Source organism: Homalodisca vitripennis, chromosome 2, assembly GCF_021130785.1.
Source record: "Homalodisca vitripennis isolate AUS2020 chromosome 2, UT_GWSS_2.1, whole genome shotgun sequence".
NCBI lineage: Eukaryota > Metazoa > Arthropoda > Insecta > Hemiptera > Cicadellidae > Homalodisca > Homalodisca vitripennis.
Genome location: NC_060208.1, coordinates 47,043,472 through 47,071,186, shown reverse-complemented (window position 1 = coordinate 47,071,186; position 27,715 = coordinate 47,043,472). Strand labels below are relative to the sequence as shown.

Genomic DNA, 27,715 nt, shown 5'->3' with positions numbered 1-27,715 from the left:
AAAAAAAATTAATTTCGAAATAATAATTTTATTTGTATATTTCTGTAAGCTACATGTATAAAGAAGTAAAACAAAAAAAGAATTACCTAAATATCTTAAAAAATAACTGAGTTATGAATTTTTTACAAAACCCTTACATTTTGTCTGAAAATGGCTTGGGATTTCTGGCACATCACTTGATTTAATGGCCGGGGTTAAAAGGGTTAATAATAACATTATTTTCACCTGATGAAATCTAATTTTAACAATGTAATTATTAGTGAACAAAGGGAATGATGCGAACTTTTACATTGTCTAAACATGTCCATGGTGATCTGAATTCCTACTTTTTAAAATTTACATTGTATTTTATAAATAATTAACAAATATTAGAGAAAACAAACTGCATTTACATAAAATATTTAAGAGTATAAAATAAGTTAGGTTGCTACTAATTTTACAAGAAAATAAATAATCCTTTTCTTGTGATTTCTCAAATGATGTACATGTTATGTTTGAGCATTTTTTGTATTCAAGTATGATCCTTCACAATATACAAAACAAAAACTCAAAATAAACTAAGCATATAACTTTTTTTATTAAAGACTCACTACTTCATAATAACAAATTAATAATTAATAAACTTGTGATTCAAAACAAATGGTCAACATTCTCTAAAAATGCATCAACATTCAAACATGGAAATACATATCATGGGAAATTTACAATAAAAATAAATAAAGTAAATCTGTTTTAATGTAAATACAGAAATTAACAGTCTATATCAAATATTCTTCTAATCGGAAGAAATATCAATAACAAAGAACTTATCTAAAATATCAATTGCAAGTAAATAATTAAGTGACAACTGAATGAATTATCACCTGTTTAACTTAAAAAATAGTTATCTAGTTGCTTAAAAATACTAAATACCTATTTAATTAATCATAAATCTATATTTTTTTCATGCTGTAGAAAAATGTCCTTCAAACATAAAATATATATGTGGCTGGCAAATTATAGAATTAATAGTCTTATTAAATGGCTCGTCATTTTGTAAAACACCAGCATTTCACACAATGAACAGCCAGTGTACTGTATAAGCCTGGGTATAAAATGCAGTCATTTTGGACCATTCATAGCTATGCTCAACATTTCTAGCTAGGTTGGTTTAACATAACTATCACAAAATATTTAATAACAATTACTTATAATAGCACTAATCAAATAAATAATATGAAATTATAAACTAAAGGTTAACTTAAGCTGTTGATTCTTTTAATACTTAGTTATTTGTTATACACAAATTTTATACACATGATTTGATATTTAATTAATTCCTCCGAAAGAGGATATGAATCACCTTTTCATTTAATAATCACACATTTCCAATTTTATTTGATAAAAAAGCTTAGTAAGATGGAGTTGATTGTTTAATGTAGTTTAGAGTACAATAGATTAGGTTTGGTTATGTTGATTGTATTAAAAGAGATAAAAAGATTAGATAAAGTTGGTTATTGTTAATAAATTAGATTAGATTACAAAAGGATGTTCCATTTTTAATAAAACTACTAATTGTGAAATTTGTTTGTTACACATAGTTGTAGTCCATTCACAATAATTGAACTAGCAAACTATAAAACATGAACTAGAATTATACTTGTAGGACATTATTAATTAATATGCTTCAAGAGTTTACTTGCTTACAACTCTCTTTAAATTTATATTTTTAAAACCATGAGATTATGTGCTCTCCGCTTCACTCTTGATGGTCAGCCGTCTTCTACTCCTTAATTCTTTTGTAACATATTTACCACCATCTTGTACTCCTCTGCCTCCTTCTCCTTTTTCAGGTACTTCTCTGTCAACAGCTTAAGTTGTTTCTTCATCTGCTCCATTTCTTGCCGGATCTTAGCTACCTCCGATTCCTCCTCCTCCACAGGCTTCTGTATGATCGTCGATCTCAACTGGGGTTTATTGTTCACTATAGACTTGGTAACGACAACTTCCACCTTGTGCTTAGACTGGGGAAGTGGATGAGGCTGAGGAAATGGGTGCAATTGTTGAAGAGGATTCGTCTGCGGAAGTGTTGCAGATTGTTGAAGTGGCACTTCCAAACGTGGCATTGCGTTCTAAAACAAAACTTATAAATCAGGTCCGTAAAAAGAACAAAATTTAATTTAATTTATAAAAAAACATTTAGTCTTTTACCATAAACCTACAATGATATTAGTGGCCTTTAGATTTGTTTGAATGTTAGTGGATTTTTACATGATTTTTCAAGAAAGGAGTTCCAACCTTCACTAGAATTGAATTAAAAATTAGATACATTTATTTTTTACTATATCTATGAGATACATACATTTACTATAAATGAGATGCATAAAATAATGTAAAACCTTACTCCATTGACTTTTCAAGAATAAAATCAAAATCCTTATGACTGACAAGAAAAGCTTTAAATTTTGTTTTATTTTACAGGGTAATAAGCATTACAATAGTTCCCCCTGAAAAAATAGACAATAGAAAATATAGCCTACTCTTGGTAAAATGTATATACATTGCATACTCTGTACAAATCCCACTAGACCAGTGTACACAGATACCCAATAAAGTCTTGTTACAAAGGTCGACTGACCCTATCACAGAGAATCATTAATTAATAGGTGAGTGAACAGCAGCATAAGGAACCAACCTTTAACATTGGCTTTAAACAAGTTAGTTGTTTTGAAAATAAATCCAATTCAAGACAAAGCGACTATGTATAAGCCATCAGTGTTTTGTGCAAGAGGCTAGAGTTATCACATTATTACATGAGTTATTACATGATAACTTATTTAGTTTATGTTTGAAAAATTGTATTTTTGGTACATTGTATTTTTGGTACAACAAATGTCAAGAAATAACAAATTAATGTGTTTGATTGTTTTTATCTTTAGTTGAAAATCATATTTTTAGCATCATCTGTTACGTCAAATTGTCTGTAGCAATACTGCTGATGTGTTGTCTACTCTGGAGCAATGAACTGGTTTGGCTAGGTTGTCATTGTCCAGTTATTTGAACGTTTTAAATTTAGTTTTAGTTATATAAGTAATAACACTACTTTTGTTTTACTCAAACACATTTGCAAATAGGCCATGTACATATTGTAAATAGTATTCATAGAAATTATACACATGTATATTTCAGAATAATCATCAAAAAAGATCATATTGAAATACAAGTTCTTTTTTTATTTATAAACATATATTTAATTATTTATATTAACTGTCTATGTCTATCTATTGCTACCATTGAAGTTCGATTAAGGTTATAGCCCAGCATTTGTCTTCAAAAAACTTTAAGATTTTATATTCATATATGTTATCAGATATAATCAAAATTCCTAACATAATTCAAATACATACTTTTAAAAATTAAGTTTCTCGCTGAAAATTATTGTTTTCTGAGACATAACTAACCCTTTGAGTGCCGGAGAATCGCTGTCAGCGATCCCGCATTATATGCAAGAAATGCCAGAATCGCTGTTAGCGACTTCTGCAGTATCGCTTATATTTTATATAGTATTTGTCTAAATTGGCTCAATGACTATACATATGCATTCCAAAGGCTTCAACGTAACTTTTGATGTAGGTTTTGATGCATTTTGGTTAGATTCTGATTTTTACGGCGGTTGTAAAGTGAGTGCGTCAGTCGCGTTTAGAATCGGCCGCTACGCGGACGAGCCGTCACGTGTTTTGTTTGCGCTGCTGTTTATTTCACAAATGATATTGAAAGTTTTTAAGTGTAAATGGGTTTGTATTGTTAGTATCTTCAAATTATTTCGTTTGTGTATGTTGTTCTAGTCTGTGTGTAAGTAGAACAATGGCGGCCGCGAGTTACGGCGATCGTAAGCATCGAGTACTTTACTAAATACGTTTGTATAGTTTTTATGTTTTTTCAGAGATATTTATAAACAATGAGTCATAAAAACATTGCTGACAATGAAGACCTAGTATTGAAGGCATTACATTTAAGCATTATCAGTGTAGACAATACATAGAGTGTTAGGTTAAGTTAGAAAATTTCTAGTTTTGTAGTGGTTCATATTTTCATATTTATTTTCCAAACTTTATTTATAAGTATAAAAAAATGTTTATGTCTTTTTGTAAAGAATTAGATGGAGTATAAAATAGAATAACTAAAAGTTAAAAAATAAAATATTTCAATAATACTAAGTTGAGTCAAAATAAAAAACTAAATGTTTTTGCTCATAAAGTTTTTGTTAATGATTTTTTTTATTTGTATAAAAACTTTAAATAAGTTATCAATGTATTATATGTATAAAGAAAATATATTTATCTAAAAAAAAACCCAAGACATTATACCAATAAATAAATTTGTTATGAATTTTTAACCAGACCCTTGCAGAACCAGCCCTTTTCGCTCAGCATTTTATGCATACCATATAGCAAAACGCTGCGGCACTCAAAGGGTTAAACAAAAACTTTAAAAATAAAAAACAAATTTTTGAGTTATAGTTTTTTAGATTAAATAGTTTTGTTATGTATCCAAATTTTCTTGTTATAAAGATTTCATACCTATAAACTGATATGAAAATCATAATTCAAAATTACTTAGAAGGTAAGTTGGTATTGCTCTGACACAAAAATTTTTAATAAAATTATATTATAATTCATAAAATTTACAAAAAAGACCTATATATATATGCACAAATATTATAATATGAATAAATTATGTATTTGAAATCTAATTTGCTATAATAATAAATGTATTAAGCATAATATGAAACATTTTTTAAGCAGGGGCCATTTTGTTGTACAGGAGTAGTCAAATAAAAAGTGCTTGTGTTCTGGCATTTGTTGGGAACTGCGTTCAGTATGACCCACATACATAAAAATGTGTAAGCCCACATACATAAATATACATTTTCGGATTAGTGGTTTTGTATTCTGGGGGTCATGATCAGAAAAAACCAAAAATTCTCCCGGAAATACCATTTATGAAGACAATTGCAATAGGCACATAATTATTTCTACAAACTTACTATTTTATAAAAATACTACTAATTTTTTCAGGAATGGTTTCTTTATTATTTCATAGAATATTAACTCTTCCTAACCGGTTAAGGGAAACGACACTGTATGTATAATTTATTTACAAGTGGAGGAAACATTTTTTGTATTTGTATAGTTATCTGAATGCAGCAAACAGCGAGGACACAAAAAATACTAACCCCGAATATGGAGGGTTTCAACTTCTTGTCAGTCTGAATGATGACTTTTCGCTCATTCTTCATGTTGATTAGTTGATCAGCTCTGATCGTGATCACCTTCTTGCCTTTCAACAGGTCTGGCAAAGGCATCTTTACTATCCCTTTGCCGGAAGAAGTCTTCATTACAATCGGCTGCTTTTCTGTCAGGTTTAGTGCTAATTTTCCAGCCTCTGAAAAACATAACAATCTTCTTACACAATCTGATTTGATATAGAAATTTTTATGAGTAGTATTTTATACAACATTATTTACTTTTTATTATTTTGTTGAATTTATACCAAAGACAATTATTTGAAGGTTCAAAACATTGTTATATTCACATACACATTTGTGTTCAAAGATAAGCACAATGGATAAAATACAAATCCTTTTTTTTAGGTTCGGATTCAGGTTTAGTCAGGTAAAACTTTACTTGTTGTAGGTTCAGGCAATTTCATCAGAAATGGATGAATAAATAATTTTTTTACAACACAAATACATTGTTTAAATTATTAATTATCCATATAACACGTTAAAAATTAATAATAATATTACTTAAATTTATTTTCACTTAGTTTACAGAAGTCCATGAAGATTAAATTGGGATAAAATCTTTGTGAGACTAACCAGTTAAAACGACTTTCTGCCCACTTTTTACTGCTGATGCAACAATGGTACTTTCATCATTTGGTAGCATTGTGATGCCGTGGGCCTGTAGCATTGCCAGTGTCTTTTCTGAAACATAGACAATTAGACATTAAATAAATTATTTATTTAAATCTCCTTTATTTAATTAAATAAGTTTTAAAAACTTACAAACATAGTAGATTTGTAACATCTACTAATAATAGTATTATTAGTTACATAATCTATTATTTGGTAGGAAGAATTAGACTGGAATTAATTTGATAAGACTTACTAGTATTAAAATACCATTCTTCACTACAAATACAAATATTAAACACTAGGTTAACACTTTGGTTACTGAGAGCCTCAATGTCTGATCATACGAGTGTCACACACCTCTATTGTAACCCTTAACAAGTATGTTAAGTCGGAATTTTTAAATGCATCAACTGAATAAAATTTTTTGTTTATATAGTGCCAAGCCAAACGTAACTAAAACTTCCCTTTTGTATATAAAACAAAGCAATATTCATGAGCAAATAATCAACATAATTTTGATTGACTTTTCACCAGTGGCAACTAATATGTGTATGACAAACTTAGAATACATAATAAGAATTGTATAGCTTCTCATTGTTTTTTTGAACATATTTTGTACAACATACTAGTACTTAAAATTGTATACAGTTCATGCATACTGTAGGATTTTTAACAGTTTAAAATATCAACGATTTACTAAGGGCCATTTTCTAGACAGTGTAATCTACTACTAATATCCAGGAACATGGGTTTAAGAATGTTTAAAGGAATTTGCCATCAAACAATATATTCCATTTTTAAATTAAATGTTTGGTGTTACAGTAACATATTTTAATAGGCAGAATAACTATTCAAAATGGTGAATAACTTTAAACTAAGCGACACTTTTGTCTGCTCCCATTCTACTATAGGCCTATTTTACATGTTAGCTGTTTAAAACAATTAATCACAACTATTTATAGTAAAACATATATATTACTTACTTTATTTATAAGCATTCACAATAACAGCTAATTTCCGGATGTTTTTATATGCCATAGAATTTGTCAATAACAATGCCAAAACCCGTAATGGTTTTTTTTACTTTAACAACTAAGTATAATGAGAAAAGTATGTAGGCTTCACAATATTGTAAACTAAAATATATTTCAATGTATGTTTTTTCAATGGTTTTTTAGGTATACCCCAAGGTGCACTGAAAAATTAATTTAACTAAAAAATTTAAGCAATTGTGTGTCCGACATGATAGTCTGAGGTATTTCTTTAAACGTGGGTTTGTATTTTACAAACTATCAAGACAGACAAACAATAAAAACACTCATAAGGAAATGCATAACAATGTATAGCCTTTCGGGCGCATGACACGTGTTTACAAAAGTCCGATGTATACCCAATTGGGTACATGACAGCAGTTGTAAAAGATCGCGTGTCCCTGATGGCGTAGACGTTATCGTAAACGTGTTAATTATTTGAAATTTCTTATAAAAGATATATGACACAATTATATTATAGAAAACAATATTATTTTACATCTCACAAAGCAGTTTTTTATGAAAAAATAAAAATAAATAATTTATATTAAAGTATTTTATACAAGTATATAGTATAAAAAAGCCTAAAACCACTACATTTGATTTACATGGTTTCTATGGTTACAGTACACATGAGTGAGTACATGTTCTATTTTACACTGAGTAATTTATGTGGGAAAATTAAAAAAAAGGATATTTACATAATGGAACTTTACAGGCACTGCACTGATAACATGTGTGATGAAACACTTCATCACAGGTAGTCACAGCCTTCAAAATCACTATTAATAGTGCTGTGAACAGGTTATACTATATTAGACTTGAAATATTATCTCACGGCACATATAAAAATACAAAAACTACAATTCCGTCAAATGACAGAATTACCACTCCAAATGTTAAAACATTTCATAAAAATGTCACTTAACAATTATTTTTTTAAATTTGTTGAGCTCTACATTAATATTTGCAAAATTTCTACTCTCTGTGTTTTTCTAAAAAGAAAACTTTTTTTACTGAATTTTTTTAAAGTTGATTTTGAGCATCAAGAAATCAAAGAAAAAAGTTTTTGGTAAAAATCCCTTAACAAGAATTAGTTTAACAAATATATATTGCACATATATTACATTACAAACTCTTACATAAAATACTCAGGGAAAGTCTAGAAATAAACAGGGGGGAGAGGGTGATAGAGAGGGGAAATACAAAGCAGTGTTAGTTATTGCAGTAACCAAGGACTGTCATTGTGATAGGAGTCCCAGTGTTCCCATTCATAATGTAGTAGTAATTGTTATATATTTGGTATATAAATAACAATAGTAAAAATAAATCTTTAACTTTAAGTAATTTACATACTATATAACAAAAGTTTTATAGTCTAAACTTAATTTTGTTGGGAAATCAATATTAGTTTTAGCCCAAAGAGAAAGTTAAGTATATTCGTGGTACGAATTATAAGCTTACACCTATGTTACAACCATAGTTTTCACATTTTTTTTATCTTAAATTTATAAAAAGACATATTTCTAAACAGAAAATTTTGCCAAACCAAATCTTAACTGTGCCATCAATCTCCCTGTGTAGAGGAGAGTGAAAGAAGGAAACTAAATGAAAGGTTGAAAAAAAATCTTAAGGCTAAAGATTTTTTAGAAGATTTTCAAGTTTTTGTCTTGGTTGGGTAATTTACCACAATAATGTTTCCAATAGGTTGCAACAATGAGGAGATGCAACAACACTGAGTGTATCAAGTCTAGCATCCTTTTTTAGCAAGACCATATGCAATTTTGTAGTTTGTGTTGTTTTGATATAGTTTAAAACACTGAACAACTGGTGCTTTATTATATTATACCATATATTATATTAAGACACCTAACATATTGATAACCTATCCAAAATTATTATACAAGGTGTGTTCAGAAAGTAAGTATAGTTTCATTCTGCTGCCGCCATAGCACTGCAATCGGTGTTCCGCGAATGAGTACTTGTCGTCCTTGTTCACTGGCTGTCGACTCACGCCATTTTAGTTGTTCTATGTTGTGTTTTCAGTTTCCTCGGAACGTTTAAAATGTTTAAGACAATTAATGATCCCGCCGTTTCTAGTGAGATTCGTTCTATAATAAGATTTTTGAACGCAAGGAATGTGAAACCGGCTGAAATTTATCGTCAACTTCGAGATGTTTACGGGTTAGAATATTCAATGGCGGTTGAAAAATTGTGCATGATAAGAATCAAGAGTGGTTGGCCTTCTCTCATCACGGGTGATCTGGTAAGCGCATTTGAAGAAAAAATCCAAGAAAGCAGACGTTTCACTATGACAAAGCTATCTGACGATTTCCAACAAATTTCACCCACTATTTTGTACAAAATTGATATGGACCACTTAGGTTATCGCAAGCTGTGTTCCCGATTGGTTCCAAAAATGCTCACTGTCGTGCACAAAACCAAGAGATTTGGAAGTGCTTTGACTTTTCTCACACGGTACAGTAATGATAGTGAGGATTTTTAGAACAAAATTGTGACAGGTGATGAAACTCGGGTCCGTCATGTCACACTGGAATCCAAACAGCAGGCAATAGAGTAGTGACACAAGCAATCCTCGAAGAAACAAAAATTCAAGACAACAATGTCTGCACAAAAAATCATGTGCACTGTCTTTTGGGATCGGAAAGGTATTTTGCGGACTGATTTTCTCCTAAGAGGTAAAACCATTAATATGGCAAGGTATTGTGAAACCTTAAGAAAACTAAGGCAGGCAATTCAAAACAAACAGCTCATACTAACAAATATACTTCTTTGAAAAAAATTTCTTCATTAATTTCATTTTATTTATTCTTTTTTGTATTTGAAACAATAACCACTCTCTCTATCTATGGCAGGATATGCTTCTATTTTAGAGTATGGGAATTAATGTGCCTAAGTAAAATAATAGATGAAAGAAATGTACAACAGAGGAGGTGTCATAAGTTACAAACTTCACTCTCTCTATCTATGGCAGGATATGCTTCTATTTTAGAGTATGGGAATTAATGTGCCTAAGTAAAATGATAGATGAAAGAAATGTACAACAGAGGAGGTGTCATAAGTTACAAACTTCACTCTCTCTATCTATGGCAGGATATGCTTCTATTTTAGAGTATGGGAATTAAAGTGCCTAAGTAAAATAATAGATGAAAGAAATGTACAACAGAGGAGGTGTCATAAGTTACAAACTTCTTACCTGTGCTCTCATTTAGATCTTCCATGTGTGGAAAATCACTTGTCACTTGATTGACTGAGTTGATATGGTTGAGGGGCACACTGTTGGTGGGAGGATCCACACTGTCCGGAGGTTGCACGCTGTTGGATAGTTTTGAACTGTTCCCAAGCACTATTTTCTGTTGCAACTTCCTTTTTGGTATCTTTATCACTCGCACCTCTTTCACATCACCTAGAAGCATTACAAACATGAAAAAAATATAACAACAAAAATTTAATTTGTACATTATTTCAATTATTCAATCCAGTGTCAGTAATATGACTAAACAGGTGTGTTTTAAATGTTGGAATTTTTAACTGCCATTCATGCTTTAAAACAGTAAGAAAGTAGCCTAGCTACGGTGAGAAGGATTGATTCAATGCAAATGTTGAGTTAGCTTCACTTTAGTGCAGCTTGAAACCAAGTTTCAAAGAGATTCAAAGCAAACTCTGCATTCTTTCGACCTCTAGATTATAAAAGAGATCTGTTCGCTGCACTAAGCAAAAGGTGAAGTGAAGCTAAGCTCAACATTCTCATTAAACCAACCCTTCCCACCATAGCTATGTTATGTGTAAAAATTAGGTTGCTCCACTGTACTTTGGGATCATATTTAAAACATCAATTGTGCAACTGATGAGACAATGAGAACACGTCTTTCTCTAGATTACACTGGATGGCTACTGTGTAAACTAAATAGACCACTTTTGTAAGTCTAAGTGTCTTTGATCCGTACTAGGTACGTCATGACACTTTTACTTGAGATCGCGTTTTGCCGTACTGAGTACGTCATGGAGTAGTCGGTTATTTTTGTAGCTGTAACAGACGACTATCGAATGTTTTCAATGAAAAATGTATACCAATCGAAAGGAGAAGATTCAAACTTTCGATTAATTGAGTCGATATCTCGAAAAATCGATCTTTAGAAAAAATATCTGAGAAATCAGCTGCATTCAAGACGACGTCATTGCCGTGCAGCCGATCGTTTGTCAGCTTACGTTTGTTGTTGTTTACAGTCATTGTTAGTGTGATGGTTATGTTCAACTGACATATTTTTGTGTGTTTTACGTTCCTTTGTTTAGTTATTATTATTAGTTTTACAAGCTAACTATATTGCTTTGAAGAAGGAAATCCCGTTTTGACAGGAACAATTTGTTGTGTTTTATAAACATGAGTTGGGGATGGTTTGTAGGTTAGCTAGCTTTTAGGGAAATTAACCTAAAGTAGGTTAATTTTGTTTAATTTGGCTAATTAACACTAACAACATAGAAGTATAATAAAATAATTATAAACTTGGGTAATTTGCTTATATTATTTATAAAACACAAAATCTCTAAAAAACCACCAGAAAAAATCAACGCAGGAGGGAGTATGACCATGAAAAAAAAATAACGCGTTTAAGGGCTAAATAGACCACTTTTGTAAGTCTAAGTGTCTTTGATGCGAAACGATGCAAAGAATTCATTTTGGACATCTTCGTCACTGAATATTTTGGATCTTAGACGGACTGGACAACAGACTCCAGGATTCGTATTAGAGTCGATTTCAGATGCTGCACTAAGTAGAAGGTGAAATGAAGATAAACTCAAGATAGGCAATAACAAAGCAGCCAGTGTCATCAGCTGTTCACAGTGTTGTAACAAACATTTCATGAAACTTCACACCTAAAAATAAATTCATTGTCTATTTCCTGAACATTAAGGCAAAAACAGCTTCTGACTGTGTATTCTAGTTCTAATTTAATTAGGGAATATCTTAGTCTAAGGAATTATCTAAAATATGACTAAATATTAATGAAAAATCAATTTAAATAAACATGATGTACACACTAATGAAAGCATTGTGTGTGATTAACAATTGGGACATAAGAAGACAGAATTGTTCCATAATTAAGTGTGATTGGGAGATAGATGGATTGTAGATCCATATGTCTGTTTGTTATGTTTTATTACTAACTTGGTTATGATTTATTTCATGTGACTTCAAATTTCTATCCTGAAGGTCTATTTGTAATATTAAACTAATACATAGCAATGATTAATAAATGTCTACCATTAAAATTGTAACATTCGTTGATGATATTCAATTTCACTTTTCACGAATAGAACTTAAAAATGTATACTACTTTCAAACTATATCATACGCGGACAAATAATTAATTAAACCCTAGAATTAGATATAAAACAAAGTAAACATATTAGTATTGGCAAGTGATTGTATTATAAACATGCTACACACAAACTAAAAATAGGTTATTTGTTTAAAGTTTATTATTGACGACAGATGATTAATTGAAAGGGTAATAGAATTTCGTACATTTGACATCGTTATATGTTACAAAAAATATAAAACTAAGTCATCACTGTTGCAACTTTGTTGGTTTAGGTGTGACATGTACATGTCCCAAAATGTGTTTCAATTTCAAGAAAAATATTACAAACAGTTTGATGATACTGCCAAAGGAAATTCACTATCGTGTTTTATTGCAAACATATTTCTAAGTAAATTTGAAACTCATGCAAAGGAAACAATGAATTATTTTCCTAGAATTTGGAAGCGATATGTTGACGATGTTTTTGCTGTCTTCAACAAGAAACAAAATCTTCAAAAATTTATTGATTCTCTTAACTCCTTTTATCCTTCTATCAAATTCACTTGTGAAATAGAAAATGACAATCAACTCCCATTTCTCGATTTAATAATTATGAACAATACGACTGGCCATTTTGAATCTGATATATACAGAAAACCAAACAAAAACAAAAATAAAAACCTATATTATTGGAGTGTTTGTTTTAAATTACTATCTAATTTCCAATAAGAAAAGAGCTTCAAGAAATAAAGATAAATTATTATAATTATGACATTAGTCGTTTGAACTTGGTTTTACATGTTTTAACAAAATAATAATGAATATGTGAATTGGAATTAGGATTTAAAAATTCAGATTTTAGTTTATAACATTACAATTAAAAATTAATTAATTTTAAGGACAACTGCTATCAGTACTGATGGATTTTCACCAAATTATGTAACATTATTGGTGAAGTTAACAAGACTTTAACAGTAATGCCCAGATTTAATTACAAATTTCTGGGAACCTACCTTCTTTATTAGATTTCTCCATTTTCTCCATAACCTTATCTATACGAGCATTCATATTTTTGTTTTGTTTCTCGACTTCAAGTGCCATCTTTTGAGCAGATGTAGCCTGCAGTAGTCTCTCACGCGCTGCATTTCTGCGTACAGTGTGCATTGGGTCCTCAGCATAGTCCTGGACAGTTAGGTTACATTTGTGAACTTGTATATTGTCATCACAGATAATAGATTAGACAAAATAGGAATTAACTTTTAATATAATTTAAATCTTTACATTTTCTTAGTAGGATTTTACAAGATAACAAAATTATAAATATAATTAAAAATAAATTTACATCAAATTTGAGAAAATCAATTTTAAATCGTGACCTGTAGAGTTAACACAGGACTGACTCCCCCCACATCTCACCTGTATCAGCGCAGTTATATCAACACGATTGTTATCGAAAGCGATCTGGTCTGCAGTCTTGTCAAACTTGTTGATGGCGGTAGCGTCTGCTCCATGCTCCAACAGCAGCTTCACACACTCCTTGTGGCCGTACTCACTAGCCCAGTGAAGTGGCGTCATTCGTAGCTGAAATCATTGACTGTTAGCAACATTTCTCCTGTGTTTAGAATTCATTTAATAATATTTATTATGAGTTATGTTCTTAAATAATAACTGCATCATCTCACCTTTCACCTAATTTTACCTATAGTCCAAATTCTCAATCACTAATTAAATGTTCAATTGACTTAACTTACTCAATTTACTCAAGAGCATTGCAATGATTTCATTGATATTTGCCTAATATTCCATTATGCTATCCATATTATCATATTAATTAAAAACTCCCATTTAATTATTATTTCTAAATTCAAAATATATCTCAAATTCTCCATTCCCCTACTTTCATGTAATGTTACTCTATAACTGTTCTTCAAGTGCCACCTGATGTGTACTCTTAGCAATGCTGACATATTTCTGTTTCCGGCTTCTTACATTCTGAACACCATCAAGACGAAAAATGCATGCGTGTACTAAAATATTAATAAAATGAGTATGGTAAAAGATAAATCAGTAAATTTTTCAGGACATTTTGGTCTATTTGGTTGCCCTACAATAGTGTCTGTTGCTTTCTACAAATAATTTTTAATTTATTTTTTTTAGTATATACTTGTAAAAGCAACTGTCAATATTGTATTACTTTTTTGTTTATCTGTTTGAATAAAACAACACAATGTTTATACATGGAAAACCAGTTTTTATTGGATTACTTAATTATGAAGCATAACAAAACAATCAAAATTAACTTAATTTTTGATGATTTTATGACAAGCTTCTGAATTAGTTGGCTGGGAGATGTGATAAAACTGTTTGTTATATTCAACTGTTATTATTAAAATGATAATTAAAATAAACTATTTACATTACATACAATGGTCATTCATTTACTTTTTATAATTCACTTTTGTGTCAGTCTATGAGTATGTTTGATATCTAAATATCACTTTCAAAGTATCTGTAAACTTCTGAAGTACGCAAATTGTCTTGTTCCATAAGGTAGTGGAAGAACTAAAAACTCATTCTACAACTATAAACAGTTAAAAACTAAACATTGAGAACACGATACATAGAATATAAGCAGAACATTGAAGTGATGAAAATTCAGCATATGGCAAAATGTAAACAACAAAACAAGCTATTAGTTGTGGTTCCAGTGTGCAAACATAACAAATGGAAACGGAATAATTTATTATAAGGATGCACGAGGGCACAAAACTACGATATAGCAGAAAAACAAACAAATACATGATCGTTAGCGTCTAGAAAGAGCACGAGTGATGCTCGGGCAAGTTCCCCAATGGGTTAGTTTAGGTTTACAAATTTTGCTTATTGGTTTATCAGATTCCAGTCAGCTTTACAATATTTATTATTTGAGTATACTATTTTAGACACATTATCATCTTTCTTTGCGGTATATCTATATTTTGTTTTTGCATCTTTTGATCCTTAAGCCTTTTAGAGCCAGGTAAAAAAATACAAAAAGTAAAATTCGTATTCCCTCATATTTTCGATAAACTTCACAACTTTAAATCATGTGTTTTGTACGGTTTTTTTTAACAAATATTATTTTATTTTATGTATTATTTTAATGTTTTTGTACTAAAATATTTAGTATAAAATGCTCTTTCTCCTTATGTGGATTTTAAATGTTCTTCTTCCTTATGGTGATTTTGAATATTATTATTAGAACATATTTTAAAATAAAATTACATTACTTTAAAATGTTAATAGAAAATTAAAGTTTTTTTTTTTACGACAAAGTAACAAAATTAGAAATACCTATGTTTAAAATGAAAGAAAACATCAACGCCACACCAATATTCTACTTGCATTCAGTGCCATAGCTGACAATGATGATATGTTTCCATAGCAACGTTTGACAAGAAGTCAAAAGCATTTAAAATCTTACCATGTCAGAAGCATCCACGTCAACCCCATATGCCAACAACAGTCCCATGATAGCGATATGACCTTCTTGTGCAGCAACATGTAGAGGTGTTCGATCAACCTTATTACGTGCATCACGTGAGATCCCAGCCTTCAGGAGCACTTCCGCTGTATCATAGTGGTTTTTCTGACAGGCCATGTGAAGTGCACTGAGACCCAGCTATGTACAATAAACAATAATTAAATCACTTAAATTAAAACCAGAAAAATATAATTATGTGTTATATTATGTTTCATGAACATTTTTCAGTATAAACTATTTCACAGAATAACTCATTTTATACATTACTTCATACGCACAGGCTGCTACTGCAAGACTTGTTTGACACTTATCAAGGTCAGCTATTGGTCCTAACCAATTAATAACAGTGAAACATGATGGGAGATATAACTTCCTGCCAGATACACCATCTTCCGCACCCACCGAGACAACGCTAAATGCTAACTGGCATTTTCAGCAGTGTTTTGAATGTCAACCCTTTCACCGCATTGTGCCAATTTAATCAGGTTAACAGCTTATACCATGCACCGTCATGGACTAATCAGCCATCAGATTTGATTCAAAGCCTGCCACGGGCTGAATAGATCGACTTTGCATATTTATTGTACTAAGTGGTTATGTTATACAGATTAATGTAAAATTTACATCAATATATAGGTGAAGAACCACTAAATAGTTGCTTAGTCTACAATTACAAAAATTAATTCTTTTAATTCTAGTCCAAAAATCAAGTCATTATCACGAATGCTGGGGATTTCTCACCCAGTACTACTGAAGGATGGCAGGTCTATTTCAGCTGTTTACAGCATTTTATTACAAAATTGATTTAAATTACTACTATTGAGATATTTTCTTAATTTTTTTTTACCTGTTGGCAGAATACTAAATTTGGATTATTGGGATAGCATAAATAAGCCCTTCAGGTACACGTTGATTGTATTTCCTTATTGAGTTTTTATTGTTTGCCTGTCTTGGTGGTTTGTTAAATGATTCCGTGCTTAAATAAATACCTTAGACTATCGTGTACCCCTTCGGACGATTGCTCTAATTTTTAAGGTAAATGAATTTTTAGGTGCCCCTTGGGGTACATGGAGAAACATACTGAAATAATTTTTTTCAAACAAAATTGCCAAGCGTATATACATTTCTCGGCATACTATGACATTTAATGGAAAAATCAAATACAGTTTTTTATCTTTACTATTATTTAAAAATTCAACAGCAAATATAAAAGTTCGGAAATAAGCCGTTGTGGTGAACATGTTAAATAAATGTTACCTTTTCAGGGTTACATTTGTACATCATTGTTATAAACTGTGATTTTGAATAGTAAATATAATTTTTAATACAAAAATATGTAGAGTGTAAGAACTGAAATGGTGTTATTGTGACCCAATAGACAAAAAAGAACAATGGAGGGTTTGAAAGGATAACAGGATTTCGGAGATTATATGTTTTATGTTATGTTATATGTATGTATATGTTATACATTATATGTATAGTTATAACTTTTGTAGCATATAATGATGGCAAATGTCTGAAATCCGGTTATCCTTTCAAAATTGTGTTACATTAAATTAGTACTGAATTTAAAATGAAGTTATCTTACCATGCAAAACTACTAGCACTGGTGAGAACATACAACATATATAACTATAATTGTAAAATAAATAACAATAATAAATTGTTAGGTAAAAATTTATTCATAAAATTGGGTATATTTTTCTAAGGTGATCTATCTGATCATAAGTTAAAAAAACAAACGAGTAACAATAAATCAAGTTTTGATTTAGTAATGCAGATATCATATGAAATATTGAAAATAAAAAACGATAAAATAAGAACATCATAGTGTACAGTAGTGTTGTGTGGTAATGTTTATAAATAATTGAATTATCAACAAATCCATGAACTCCTTTCCACAGATATCCATATTTAGAGAATCCACATTTCCACAAGGTTCAGTGATCAACTGCGATAACAGAAGCCAGAGTGAACTGTCATATGCTACCCAAACACTTCTAAGTCATTAAGGCTACGATTTACTAATGGTTGTTTGCAATCATCGCGCCTGCACGCTGTGGTCATCCAGCCCAAGTTCGCTTTTGTAAACCTCTCCATTTACTCAATTACACTGGTAAATTGCACCAGGTCTGATCACTTATTAAACATTTTTCATGGTGCACACATTTCATGGCTTCATTACAGTTTCATGGTTTTCATGGTCTATATAGCTATATCATCATATAACTAAATAAAGACACTGAAAGTTGTTACTTTTATAGAATTTCTAACTTTTCGACAACCTCCCATTTTGACATCCACCATAATAAGCACAGCTGACTATTCTAGCTAGATTTTTATTTTTATAGCTAGATTTATTCCTCTATTTCAATAAAAACCCAGGTTGTGTGCTTGTACAGCACTATATGGCTCCCAGCTCCTAGACTATAAGGAATAACTTAATGATTTTTATATAATAATATCACATATGTTATTTGCCACTGAGGTATATAACTAAAAGTAATTTAACTATGCTACCTAATATGCAGAAATTCTGATTGAGAAGTTGAGATGTCTTCTGAGACATCTAAATTTCTTTATAATAGCAGCTAGAGAAAATACTGAAACATCTTCTGGGGGGTGGGGGGGGTGTGAAATAACATTGGGACATGAAGAAGCTAATTCTTCCAGCCTCAACTTTTACTGTTGGAAATTAAAACATATGATATTAATGTCTCATGATAGGCCAACCTCTCATATTGATCTAGAGGTTTATTCTCCTGCAGAGCTTTATGAGTCAGACAAAACATCACCATCCTGCATCTAGTAAATAATCTAGGTGCATCAATAGGGGAAGGCATATGATCAAAATATTTAAGACCATAAAAAAATTTGATAGCTGAGTTCTGAACTTGTTGAGTTCTCTATGGATCTTACCTTGAGATGTCAAGTTGTCATGTGTAGAATCCACAGCAATAATTGATAATACTAATGTATTAAATTACAAGATTCTGTCAATAACCTTTCATTCTATAAAACCCCCTTAGCCTCTCAAAGGCACACTGTTTTTGTACATTCTACATGATTGCTAAAGTTAAGGTCTGAACTAACAAGCATGAAACCCAAAAATTATCTGAATAGATTTTAACTATACTTTAAAATTAAAAAGTTAAAGTGCAACAGTTTGAATAGTTTGTACTCTACACATTACATAGTGCATTACCAGAACAGTGACACTGGTAATACTGTATTATCTTTAGAGTGCATTGTAATGTGCTGCTATATGGTGCTGTACTGTGGAACTGCTGTTTTCTGAACGTCGCTGTTGCTGTATCTTACCAAGAGTTCAATCCAGTTCTTGAGGCAATCAAATATAATGGTTTACTCAAATTTTGGAGAACATAGAGTAATGTTTCAAATTAATTATAGTACACCACCATCTAAATAACGGCTTTTAAAATGAATTTATCTGTCACTACATGAAATGTTTTGGGGCTTAAATACAATAATTCTAACCACCAGTTATAGTCAGCCATAATTCACTTCCCACACAGTACCAAAATAACCGCATTAAAAGTATAATCTGTTGGTGCTATATCACCTGCTTCATAGGTAATGTCCAAACACCACATGTGCTCTATGAAGTGCTTAAAACATTATTCCATAAACAGAAAATTTGTTCTAGTTTTTTTACAAAACTGGTGCCAAGGATGAAAGCAAAAATATACATTAACAACAAATTGTTTCAATTATAACAATTATAATTTATAAATTAATAAATGTATTCTTTCTGTAAAAATAAATACACAATCCAACAGTTCCCTAAGAAAGGACTATGTTACTCATATAACGATATGCTTCTTTTAAATAATTATCTTCAACTTAAACTGATAAAAACATAGTAGGAGTCTCAACTGAAAGTGACTATGAATCACTGGTGAACCATGCTACATTGAAAATGTATAAATGTTGAATATGCGACAAAATATCCAAATGATGTCAAAATATTCTCAAAGTTTACCCTCTCTTATAGATTATATTATAAAATTAGGAGTGGAGAAGATCTTTTTAATCATATTATAAAATGCTTTAAGACAAAATTTATAATAACAGACATTTTCAACAGTAAATGGTTTGTCTACTTAAAAACAGAAATATACATCAGATTTAACATACCCAGTCTGTAGTGAAAGGAGCACCTTGTGACATCAGTTCCTTTACTCCTTCTGTGTTGCCGTCTCTTGCATAGGCCTGCAGCTTGCGTCCCATATCCATCAGGGGTGGCATCGTTTCCGTTTCTACTCTCGCCTACAACACAGCCGTTGTTAATATTAAGTATAGAAATTGATGAGGGTAAGTCAGGGAGGGTGCTGGTACCATTAATAGTCACCCACTTCCACAAGTGAATGCTGTTGTGATCATTTTGTTTTGTATAGAGAAATTCAGATGACTGCCTTGGAGAAGCCAATGATATTCTCCCAATATGCGACATCGAAACGCATTAAAACTCTGTGCTCTGAGCACCCAAATCTATGCCAATTACTTTAGCAAAAGATAATGCTATTGGCACCAATACTGTAATTTCTGAGGTAAACCAATTTCAATGACTCGTTAACTACCACAAAACTAGCCCACCTTCGATGTGTGCAACCACCACCTGAATATTAATAACAACACATAGATTTGAGCCTCTTTTGAAGACCATATTGGGTTTAGAAATATTCTTACATTATAATTTTTTTATTTGACATCTGATACAGAATACTAAAAAGGTCTGGTGGTCTGACTTATAAACCTTAAACTTAAACAATAGCTTAGGACCTATAAACCTTCGTATAAGGAGAGACTGTGAAGTCAGTAAATACCTCTATCTCTATGTATATAAAGTAAAGCCCTCACTATCTCATCACAAATTCTCTAACTTTCCGATATTTCAGAAAGTTGATATTTGGTACACATGTCTCATGATGTAAATATAAAAACAAAAACAATTTTGTGAAGATCACACATGTGTAGGCCTACAACTTCACAGCTAATTAAGATTTGATCAAATGATTCTTATGAGTATACTCATTTTAAATACATTTTTATAACTTAACACAATGTACACAGGGTAGAAAGTATTGATTTCATATAATCAACTTTTAGCAGTACATGTTAAATTATTTTGATTTATATCAAGGCAGATATTTAATTTTTTATAAGCACCAAAAGGCAGATTTTTAAACTAGCACTTGTGTAGTTTAATATTTAATTTGCATCAAAATATTGGTACATTCGGATTTCCATAAGGCCCCTATGTACACAAAATGCTTCCTGATATGAAATTTGGTGTAACAGATAATAAACTGAAATAACATCAACAGATGTCTATTACGTCTGTCAGTCTTATACTCTAGATGCTGGTAGACTCTCATAAGTGCACACTAGACCGTAAAAATCCCTAATGCAATGTGCAGAAATCGAAGCCACAATTCCAAGGTTAATCAGTGTCTGAGAATAGCAACCTTAGACCACACAGCCATCCTGAATTAATATTTTGACTGTGCACAGATTACTTACGATTTTACGCAATCGTAATTCACCCACTTACCACTTTGGCATTTAATGCTGCCAAATACAAGTAGATCACAACTTCACAAAACATAAAACATGATGATTCTTTTAAATAATCTTTGGTATCAGTGACTATATACACCCATAAAATATATAAATGTTGTATGTCCCATTCAAATAATGTTTTTAAGAATGGTACTATTTTGATGAATTACAAAGATGAGCAATATTTAGCTTTTATTGCTATGAAAACATGCCATATACTACACTGACTACAGCTGTGAGTATCCTCGTGATCATCATAACAACAAACCTCATCTGCTGCAATAAAAGAAAAAGTGAAATGTAAAATTATTATACCTACCAGAAACATTAAATACGAAGAAAATGACAACGCAACAGGCTACTTACAGTTTGGAACAATCCAGCAGCACTCTGTTCGCACTCCATGTCCGAGGAAACAAAATATTCCAAATCTTCCACCATAATGAGCGACAGTCTGAACAACAACCTCTATATGAAAGCTGCAACATATAACAAGTAAAATAAGATAGCAAAAAAGTATTAACAGATTAAACTCTTACATATTGTGCTATGAAAGACAACAAAGGTAATAAAATAAGTTTAAAAAGGGTTTTAGTTCACTATTCATTATACTAATATAAAGATAACCCTGTAATGTGGAGTAAACATAACAATCAAGTAATATACCTATTTTAAAAGTTTTATTTTCTCTCTCATACAAAATTGCATTGTATTGTATTTTTGTAATTTGAAAATCATTGTATAATTGCCGTCACTGAATATCCAGTCCATGTATGTGCTTATTTACTTGACTCGCAAAATAACAAGTATTCTCTAAATACTACAATTCATATGGCTGCAAAAAAATGTAGATTACTATAGTGGTTTTATAGGGTTTTATTTCATTTTACTTACTACATATTTATTGCAAATTATACAGGTAGCTTAATTCTTATGCAAGTAAATTACAGCTTAACTAGTCTGTATATTCTAACATATGAAGTGTTTGTGATAAGATTTTATTTGTAGGGCTTTACGTAGTTTTCCTTAGTGTATTTATTTTAAAGTAGGAAAACTAGATGAACAATTTGAGGAAAGATGAAAGAATTTATGTTTTAAACCAAACTTTCATTATGATTATGGCAGAAACTACATAAGACCAATATATGTAGCATAAGAAAATCGATCACCTACAACAAGATGGCAGCGGCCGGAGATGAGTCATCCTAGTGTAAAAAACTAACTAGATGGGTTACTCGATTGAGTAGAGCCTACAGGGTATTTTTAGACCACCTGTAAAGTATTCATAGCAATCAAACAAATTGAGATTTATAATTATTTGGTACTATCCAGAGGCCATTATTTTTGGAAGAGCTTTCCTTGCCAGGGACGTAGAAAAATTTAATTATTAGAAATAACAGACGTTATTTGACTTCCTCTGAAAACTGCAGGTTATTATGACGATTGGTTCTTGTTTTATGCCTCCCTATAGGAAGCGAAGGAGTCCACTCTGTCTCCATCTATTATTAATGGCCAGGGGCATTTCCGATCGGTACTGTTCCCACCTCAGATTATATGACAGATCGTCCAACGTGATCTGAAGTTGGAAAAGTTAAGACGATCTAGGACATAATCAATGTTGAGAAAATACCAATCGGAAATGACTGCGGCCATCAGTGGGGGTTCAGTGGCCGCTTCACCCTGCAATTCTGGCGGAAAAAACATCCCTTGTGACAATTTCCACATTTAAGCTCAGATTATGTGAGTACTTGTAAATGGTATCAGCTTTGTTACTACTATAACATACTTTTGATAACCTAATCTAAATCTAATTATATTGCTTAATAGCAAGAAGTAGATAAGAACTGAGTGACCTCCTTCTCTCCGACGTCACTTCCTTTTGAGAGGTAGAAAACAAGAACCAATCTTCATAGTGACATAATATTTTTACTGTAGTTCAAATAAAGTCTGTTCTTTCAAATAATGTAGTTTATTTAATTCCCCAGTTAAGAAAATATCTTCCAAAAATATTGGCCTCCTGATATTACAAAAGTACTATTATTTCAACTGAAATCGTATATTTTGGCTCATACATTTCTTTAAGATGAATTAGGTCTATTATTAATTCCAAAACAAAAATTTAATTACAATATTCTCAAGATAATTTTTTAAACATTTTTGTTGGATAAGATTTATTTTTGGCTTGAAAATTTTATTTAGACACATTGAAAAAATAAAACTTTAAAGAACATGAGAGTATTTATCCAGAATACCACCATATTGAATTTGATTAACTTAGTATTAAATGTATGAAACAAGCCTACAGTGACTGCAGCATTATTATTTTAAAAGTGAAAAAATTGATTAAGTGTTAACACATGTTTAATAAAGACAATTTTATTTCATACAAAAAGTTTTTTTTAATTGTTCAGTTAAATGAGTTAGGATAGCTCAGTTGATTTTCCTTAAATCTTAAAAACTGTTGATTTTTATATAATTTAGCTTATTACAGTATAAATATGTTACTTTGATTGGAAATGTTCATAGCCCGTGATATGACTCTCGAACTATAGCATACCGCATATCGAGAAGCATGACTAACGAGTTAAAATTCTCTCATACAACTTAAAATATTGAACTATGACAGCTAATAAAAAAAGATTGAGACAGTTGAATTTTGGCACTACTCTGTTTTAAACTCACCTGTCCCGAAAAAACAACAACAAAAATAGCAGCCAATTAACTTTTTTTGTCATGTTTAAAAACTTATATAACAGTTTTGACTCTATTGGACTATTTAAAATATAAATTAACTGTTATTTAGCCTTTGGATGGTACCATTGGTGTCCATAACTTATCAGCTTTATTCATGCATTTTCAAAATATTCTCTTTATTCTGAATAGGCTAAATTATGAGCTATTTGAAACAGGAACTTTTGACATTTTGCACCATTCTGAGCATAGTTTGCGTTTCCTGTCTACGACAAGATGGTGAATAGGTTCAGCTGCTGTAATTTCAGTTATATAGGCATAGTCCATTGGTCGTATATGTAGTATTTGAATCAGGACTATTAGATTTAGTTTGTCTATGAGGTCTCACTAAAGAATTAATTTCATCAATCAATCATTAGATTATCGAACCTTAATAATTAATAACTAGTATTGATATTTACTATATAAATTGAATTTTTATATAATAAAAAATGTTATATTGAATTGTAAATATTTATTGTTACAAATAATGAATTAAAATTATTCTACAGGTTTAGTGTTATTAAGGCAATTACATTAATTTTTTTTTTAAATTTAGTTGAAATGTTTTTGAAGAGCAAAAATATTTTGGTTGCAGTATAGTGGCCACCACCACAATCAACTCGGGAGTACTAAATCATAAATTAGAAATACCTAAACTATTGAATACAAAAACATCATAATTATAGGTTATTTACATTTAATTATTCCTAGTTTACTATTTTTAATACATTAAAGGGGAGACTTTAAAAAGCGGCCTACACTCATTATTCGGTTGTTTTTATTGGACAGTTCGATACATTATCCAACTTCGATATACAAATCGTACACAATAAGTTTTAATAAAATACAGGAACAAGGAGAATCTCATAAATTATAATTTTAAAACCATAAATTTAACACTAACGTTACAAAACAACAAAACCAACTACGACCTAGACTTAGATATCACAGAAACCTTACAATATTAATAACTTGCCCTGCTAGATATCAATGAGTAACCGCTTTTGTGAAATAGAGAAAAGAATTCTCCCCATGGGTTACCAGGAGACAAACCCAAATGTTGAAGCCACTTAACAAATCTTGCCACTTGTGTTCCACATATTTTCCTAATTTATCGCCATTTTCAAAGTCTCAAAATATTAGTTACTTCTTGCTGTTTATTGCATACATTAAAATTACTATAACTAATAAGTTGAAATCATATGCTAAGTTAAATAAATCGTAATATCGAATTATTCCTTCGGATAAAAACATCGAACCATTCAATAAAAACATCAAACCATCCGATAAAAACATCAAACTTTTGATAAAAACAACCAAACCACGAGTGTAGGCCGCTTATTAAAGTTGAGTAGGGTACGATAAACGGACCCGGTTTTTTATATCGAAATTGGCAAACGATATTACTTAATCATAATCAATCGATACTGATTAATAATTTTGAACAAATAACTTAAATAATCTATATTAACAGCTGTAAACACTTTCAAATAATACACGAAAGGTAATATTTCAATTTTACATATAAGTAACATTTCATTATTAAAAATGGCAGTCAATTTTAGAAAACTTCACGACATTGCTTTGAAAGATGATAAGACATGTTTTACGTGGCTTCAACATGTTGGACTCGTACCGAAAAATCCATTATGTGAAATTTGTGGGAAAGAAACAACTGTAACTGTGAGAGGAGCATATATGGCTGTCTTCAGTTTTCCTAATTTTGGCCGCAAGTACAATGGCGATGTACGTGTGTTATTTTTGTCACAAGCCGTTACACATTCATTCTTCAAAATATTTACAAAGTAACTACATGCTACAGTGTTTTGTGTTACATTTTATAAATACAAATAGCTAAATAGTTTTCTATTCATCATTAAATTATTACTTTCTTATATTCAAAAACAGCATGTTCATCTATCGCTTGTTCATCATCATAGTAAAAAAATACCTAAATGTTACCTTTTTTTTGTTACATTCAATAGATTTGATAATTACTTTTTTAGATGCAAAAACAGCCTAACTATACTGTAGTTTGAAATTACTATAACGTGGTTCGGTTAAACATTTTGATTCCGGTATTTTAGATAATCAAAGATTCACCTGTGGTGGTGGCTGCTTATTATACTGCTGCTAAATTTTTATATAAGTTTTGAAATGGAGTAGAATTAACTGATTATGAATTGTCAAGTTATTTAACTGGATTGGTATATTAGATATGTTTGAAAAATTAATTATTTGTGTGTAGGCTACCCGTTACTAAATGGTAATCTCACTAACGATTGACGAAATCAGTTAGGGGCACTTCATACGTAAATTTGTCCATGTCTAATTATATTTCATTGTCACAAAAGCAGTTTATACTAGATATAATTTTGTTCTGACTGAATAGTGTATCAAAGAAACAATAACTTAAAATCGATCAGTTATCTGACATATGTTTAATGTCTATCAATAGGCTAAGGCTATGGTTAAAAAATTAATAAATATATCATTAGTCCAGATGCTCTCCAAAATGAAAATAAACTATGTTGTTTAGAGTAGAATCAAATGGAGGACTAGTTATATATGTGGCAGTATCATTTAGACAACGACACAAGAACCTATTTCTGAAGATTTCAATTTCTGACATAACCTATCATCTTATTTCACACTACAAAATGATTAATTTTATTGTTATGTAACACACCAAATCATTGTGTTAATTTTAAAGACATAGAGATCGGAAGATTGTGAAATGAAATCAAGTAATAACAACATCGCTCGAACTTCACTAAATTTGTTTTGAATAAATTTCATTCGTTCTTTCCTTACTGAAAGACGGATGTTTTACACCAGTTACCCCCAAGTGGTTTCCTGTTCCTGTAAAATAACGGAAGTATTGGTTTCGTTTGGTTACTTTAAAATGAACTTACCTTAAATTATAATCGGTTTAATTCTTAGACATTTTCCGTGCACTACACATTGTAACACTTAAATAATATCATAATACACGTCCTTTTGTTTTTAAGTGCCTTTTCGGGTCAAGAACAGGTAAAATTCCCATTTTCAAGATGGCGTCAGTTAGTTTGGCTCCACAGGAAATTGCCTTGGGTTATGAGAATGCAGCCACTTCATTATTATTTACATTTACTATAACAAATTATTTTATATTTTGATACAAGACTACGTAGCAAGTTAGAATCACAGGTATAATCTAGTGCATGAATCCCACAGGTTAAACGTTTCTAAATGTAAATATTTATTTTTTATTATATATGTATACATATATAACTCATGGAAACATTTGTACAAATCATTTCTACCACTTACTTTACATTACTTCAGCTAACTTTGCCATATTGATATACAATACAGTATACTGCATTTTACGGAAGTAAATAATTTAATCGTAAATAATTTTATTATTATTATTATGAAAATATTATAATAATGGTAAACAAATAATTTAATAATAGTTTTAGAAAATATTGAAATAAATTTATTAAAATGTTTGTTTGAAAATTATTTAAATACTTATAGTATTATTTACTCTTTTATTTGGAACAAACTATTTTTAACTGTACATACAATAATTGTTACCCTATCCTGGATTTCTCCAACAGCGACCCCAACTCTTTTG

At 30.6% G+C, this 27,715-nt stretch overlaps 1 protein-coding gene across 1 annotated transcript; it reads right to left on the bottom strand.

Moving 5' to 3' along the window:
* Nucleotides 1–717: 717 nt before the first annotated feature.
* Nucleotides 718–27,140, bottom strand: LOC124353894 (GA-binding protein subunit beta-2-like). Its single transcript, XM_046803944.1, has 10 exons — nt 27,009–27,140; nt 21,727–21,839; nt 19,936–20,067; nt 15,718–15,915; nt 13,671–13,835; nt 13,268–13,436; nt 10,148–10,357; nt 5,861–5,968; nt 5,216–5,424; nt 718–2,111 (listed from the first exon to the last, which is right to left on the bottom strand). The coding sequence occupies exons 2-10, from the start codon at nt 21,799–21,801 to the stop codon at nt 1,770–1,772; spliced, it is 1,608 nt and encodes a 535-aa protein (XP_046659900.1). The 5' UTR covers nt 21,802–21,839; nt 27,009–27,140; the 3' UTR covers nt 718–1,769.
* Between the last annotated feature and the right edge of the window lie 575 nt (nt 27,141–27,715).

What these genes read in the sequence shown, in the direction of transcription:
- LOC124353894 (XM_046803944.1), bottom strand. Translation starts at nt 21,801, where the DNA reads ATGGTGGAAGATTTGGAATATTTTGTTTCCTCGGACATGGAGTGCGAA. An exon ending in ACGTGGATGCTTCTGACATG is followed by an intron (nt 13,836 to 15,717) that starts GTAAGATTTTAA and finishes CAATGATTTCAG; the next exon opens with CTACGAATGACGCCACTTCA. An exon ending in TGAAACCCTCCATATTCGGG is followed by an intron (nt 2,112 to 5,215) that starts GTTAGTATTTTT and finishes GTTTTGTTTTAG; the next exon opens with AACGCAATGCCACGTTTGGA.